This window comes from Carassius auratus, chromosome 21 (assembly GCF_003368295.1).
Source record: "Carassius auratus strain Wakin chromosome 21, ASM336829v1, whole genome shotgun sequence".
Classification (NCBI taxonomy): domain Eukaryota; kingdom Metazoa; phylum Chordata; class Actinopteri; order Cypriniformes; family Cyprinidae; genus Carassius; species Carassius auratus.
In genome coordinates this window covers 20568623-20574399 of record NC_039263.1, presented here as the reverse complement: position 1 = coordinate 20574399, position 5777 = coordinate 20568623, and the positions used below count along the sequence as shown (strand labels likewise).

The 5777-nt window shown below is 33.8% G+C and overlaps 1 protein-coding gene across 1 annotated transcript; it reads right to left on the bottom strand.

Moving 5' to 3' along the window:
* Positions 1–4449: 4449 nt before the first annotated feature.
* LOC113038120 (chemokine XC receptor 1-like) lies at positions 4450–5277 on the bottom strand. Its single transcript, XM_026195317.1, has one exon. It carries the CDS (start codon positions 5275–5277, stop codon positions 4450–4452), a length of 828 nt encoding a protein of 275 aa, XP_026051102.1.
* Positions 5278–5777: the final 500 nt, after the last annotated feature.

The following is a 5777-nucleotide window of genomic DNA, read 5'->3' as shown; positions in this document are numbered from 1 at the left end:
GAGATGCAATATTTCGAAAGACTTTGAATACAGCACAGAAATCATCAGAGTTAAATAAAATGTGGTGGCATATTTAATTAATATATTAATTAATATAGGTGATCATTTACAAGTAAATCAGTGTAATATTTCCTTATAACATGCTCAAATGATTTGTACATGTTTGTAGCCTAGAAGGCTAAAATGCATGTTAAATTATGGGAATAGTCATGCAAACAAGGATGAAACACTGCCTGGTAACACTCAACACACATCAGACACTGAAACAGAGGACGACCAGTGAAGACTAGTCCTACTAAAAATAGTGGTAATAATGTGATACTTGGCAAGCAAATTGACACAATATTAAGCATACAATTCAGCAAGTAACCAATCTCACAGACAGAGAGATTGAGGTTGAGGAACTCTGATGCAACTCCACTTCTGGTTCCTTTAATGATGAGCCATAGGACAAAGGAGAATGCAATCACATAGCCAGAGCACATCATTATTAAAATGTATTCAAAAAAGCAGTAATGATTCCTTTTATAGCCTATATTCATATGCACAACCAAATTGTAAATCATTTCACATGAGCAAATTGATTTCAATTGCTACTTCTGTTCAGTATAACAAAATGAGCTCACTGATGTTAGTTTTGAACTTGCCCCAAAACCCTTGGTAAGATAGATAAAGTGACAGTGTTGCATATTGCTGTATAAATCTCTGTGCTTTGTTTTGTAGACTGACTTCACTGCTGCCACAAGAATATACAATATGTACAATACTTAATTTGCTTCATGTCACATAAAACAACATATACCTGTAATGTGACACTGGTCAACACAGGTGCCTCTCATTCAACACAAGATATGGAAATTTTATGACTAAGAATGTCAAAATTAATGAGAAAATAAATCCTATACTCCAATTTGTTATTTTAGAATCTAAATTTGAAGCAATGTGACAACAGGCCATTGATGAAGTGTTTTATTGAATAAACACTGGAACAGTTTGTTAAATGATTTATATGAAACAAATGATGACACACTAAAAGGCATATACAGATTGTTGTGTGTATTTACACAGGGATAACAATGCAAAATATGTAATATAATTTATTACATTTTCATTTATTAAGATGTTAGGCTCAAGGTAGGTAGGGTAGTTTTCCAGCTAGGTGAAGATAAAGAACAGGATGAACAAAACCAGCAAGAATATAACAAATCAGACCAGTGATCCAAATTGCATTTATTTTTTGGTGTGTTAGAATGGTAACTAATCCTGCGATAGCAAATGGGACATGTATAATAGTCGCGGTCACAGTATTTATTAAAATGATTAGAAACGCTCTTCTCTTCATGTGGTTTTCCCCGGTTCTCTCTCTCCCTCTCTCTCCTGGTCCTGACTGCTTCAGAGCTCTGAGAACAGCCATAAGACAAAACAACTGGATGCAGAGGACAAGTAAGAACTGCACCGATAAGATTGATGGCATTTGACTCATGCTTAAGCAAAATAAACAGGACCAAAGAGTGATTATCCAGGCCACAGAGCAGCAGATGACTCTATATCTGAGAGGTTTGCACTTCAGAAATTTTAAAGGATGAACCACTGCCAGGTAACGCTCAGCACAGATCAGACAATGAAACAGGGGACGACCAAAGACTAGTCCTAGTAAAAACAGTGGTAATACGCTGATACTTGGTAAGCAAATTGACACAATACAAAACATACAATTCAAAGAGATACCAATCTCACACAAAGAAAGATTGAGGTTAAAGATGCAACTCCACTTCCTGTTCCTGTTAAGATGAGCCATATAACATAGGAGTGTGCCAGAAGACCAAATAACAGACTGATGCTGTACACACAAAGTCTCATACTGTTCACAAGGTCAATGGACTGAACTGTGGATTTTGATGTTTCAGGTGTGATGAAGTTCACTGTAGAGTTATTAATCTCTTCTGTGTTTGTCTTCTCTGCTCAACAGCTCACACAAGTATTCCACGGCTGTGATTTACAAAAGTGTACATCATGTAATTCAGACTAAGTCAATTAAGTTATTTACATTAATAATTTCGAATTAATAAAATTTTATTGCATACAGTTTATACAATCAATTCGGTAATTCTACAAAAATGTCCTATTTTCAATCAACCAGCCAGAGCACATCATTATTAAATGATTTTAAAATACGACTTTATAAATCCAGTTAAATTTCCTTTTGCCATATGCATAATCTACATATCATATTTTTCCATCAGCGAAATTATTTAAATTGTTCATTCTGTTCAATAAAACAGAAATAGCCCAGTCTTTTTAACGTAACATTTTTTTGGAACTTTATAAAAAGAAATCTAAATAAATAGGAGTTAATCGCCTGAGTGAATGTCCAGTCTCTCTGTATGTATATATAAACACTCTGTGCTGTGTTTTTGGACTGACTTCACAGGTGTAACAAAAATATACAGTATTTGCATGAATTAATTTCTCACATGTCACATAACACACTATATATAAAAATTTGTATGTAAAGTTTAAAGAGTAAAAAAAAAAAATCAGTGGTCAATTGTCTTTGAAACAGGAGCTATTACTGGAAAAGAGAATGCTCAGTCTCTCCAAACATTCCTCATTCTGAAACTGGTCAACACAGGTGCCACTCATTAAACATGATATGGAAATTTTGTGACCAAGCATGTCAAAATGAAAGGGAAGAATACTCTACACATCTTTTATTATGATGGGATGTCAAATTTTATGTGAGGTGGCACATTGATGAATATCTATGAAAATTCTGATGAACAATATCTGTTAAACACACTTCATTAAAAAATTTCAAATAAAAAACAATGATGATGATAATAATAATAATAATAATAATACACATACATTTTCATAAATTTTTTCATGTTATAACAAGATTTAACAATATGTAAAATAAATTGAAATAGAAAACTTATATTTTCATGGGGAGGGGGGCCCATTAGCACTGCCTAGGGCCCAGGATCTTGTGCAGTGCCCCTGCACTGAGCCACGTTACACTGCAAAAGCTACAAGTTGCAAAAATACCACAAAAATGATACAATCACAGATTTATTTATGTTACACATAAATTGCTCATACAGGAACAGTTTAAAGAAGCAATATTCTAAAAATAAATAAATAAAAAAGTAGAACTTTCAACAGTATACATAAAAAGGTTAAAAGAGGTAATTAATCAACTGATAAATGCATTAGTGTTTCGAAGGTACATAATTCAATGACCTATCACAAGCAGATTTGATTTAAAACAGAGGCAGGAGAGTTTTCCAGCCTGATGCAGATAAACAGCCACTAATTATGGAAAGAGAGAAGTGTTTAAAAAAACAGGTAATTCAGACTGAATCAACAGAACACAAGTAAATTCCATGAAGTTCTCAGATCAATCTAAATACCCAAAAGTACACTATTAAATCACTTAAGATATGGTTCTATTAATTCAGTAAAATGTACATTTACTCTGTTATGTGAAATCGATTTTCCTATTGTATTTCCCTCACAGCCTTATCTGCTAATCATCACATAAAAACACAATTTTTGATACGCAAATATTTAAAGCAGCATTCCATAATGGTTGTACCATTTTTATACAGTGTTTTTTTTTTTGTACCAGTTTTGTACCATCATACCATCCTAATTTCATATTAAGAAATTATTTTAACCCAAAAAGCAAATTATGCTCTCTTCGATCTGGTTGTCTTTAAAATACAAATCTTGTGAATTCCCAGGCTATCTAATCAGATCAGGCTATATTAAATTTCCTGTGAAAACCTACCAGTACAACTCAGATTAGAAAACATTATTATAAGGTTACTGATGTGAATCGGGCTAAAGGCAATAGTTTTAAACACTGGCTGAATATGTACTGTACTCGCTCAAATATTGATTTTTGAAAAAGATTTACCCCTAAAAAAGAATGCAGCATCAAAGTAAAAATAAAAAACAACAACAACAAAAAAAACATCAGTCTACATAGAACACAGAAAACAATTAGTCTGTGTTGTTAGAGGATGTCAAATTTGATGTTATAATCTCTGAGGCAACCATCATTAAAACGTGACATTGGGAGAAATTGAAGAAACTATAAAAACAAACCACAAACTAAAAGCAGACACGCATTCTTCTTTTGTTAAACATGCTCAAAATAAATCTTTGTAAATATCTTCAACAATCAAAAATACAGCTTCATCTCTCTGAATAAACAATGAATAGCAGAGTCCCAATATAAAGGCACACAAAAGCGGAAATAGCATATATGCCACTAAAAGGTACATTTGCACAAGCATTTGGCATTTTAATGTATTGCAAAGATTAACGTGAAAAAAAAGGGTATTCCATAAAACAACAAAACCTTAATTTTGGTTGTCAGCTACAAGGGCACACAAGTGATTTGTTTTCCCATTCATTCATAATATATAACAATAACAGGTCTTACAAGAGACAGGAGAGTTTTCCAGCCCGGTGCAGATAAAGAACAGGCTGAACAAAACCACCAAGCACGTACAAAAGCCAACCAGAAAACCACTGTGCATCAATAAGCTGGTTTGTGACAATGGTAAAGAATCCTGCAATACAATATGGGACATATGTGATAACCATTGTCACGGTTGTTATGAGAATGAGATAAAATGCTCTTCTCTTCATGTGGTTTTCCTCCCCTCTCTCTCTCCCTCTCTCTCCTGGTCCTGACTGCTTCAGAGCTCTGAGAACAGCCACGAGACAAAACAACTGGATGGAGAAGAAGAGGGAGAACTGAACTGACAAGAACCACAAATATACAATGGTGTGTGAGGGTAAAATAAACATGCAGCTCAAACAATAGCCAAGAATAATAATCCAGATTGCAATGCAGCAGATGACTCTATATCTGAGAGGTTTGTACTTCAGAAATGTTACAGGATGAACCACTGCCAGGTAACGCTCAACACAGATCAGACACTGAAACAGAGGGCGGCCACTAATGATTAGTCCTACTAAAAATAGATTAAAATCCACTATAAATGAAAACCATTTTGACAGTACAGAGGTCAAACAATACATGCTGAAACCAATCTCTTCAATAGAGAGATTGAGGATGAAGAACTCTAATGCAACTCCACTTCCTGCTCCTCTCATGATCAGCCATGCAACATATAAGTGTGTAGGAAGACCAACAAGGAAACTAAAGCTGTGCGAACATATGTTCACACATTCCACAAGCCCAATGGAATGAGTTCTGGTGTTTGTAGATGTGGTGAAGTTCCCTGTAGAGTTATTCATCTCCTCTGTGTTCATCTTCTTGGTTTAGCAGCTCACATAACATTATCTAGCTGTGATTCATAGGAAATAAGAAGTGCATTTTAAACAGGTAATTCATAAATACTTAAATGAAACTGAAATAACCAAAGCATATTTAATTTTAAATGAAATAAATCCAGTAATATTTAAATGTAATGCAATGTTAGCAATTTCTCAGTTTCTATTCTTCATTTAAAATTAAAATAAAAATAGCTCAACTTTCTATTTACTCAATAAACTTAAAAAAAATCAACATAGTTCTAATATTTCTTCTTTTGAATGATAAAAACAAAACATTGAAGCAAAAAGAGGAGTTCATCACCTGAGGAGTGAATGTCCCTTCTCTCTGGGTGTGACTATCTCTCTGCTGTTTAGTAGACTGAATTCAAATCTTTTATATAGATATCTGCAAGACATTTGCTACAGGTACACGTCACATCAGATATGCAAATATTTAAGGTTAACCAATTAAAGGTTGAAAT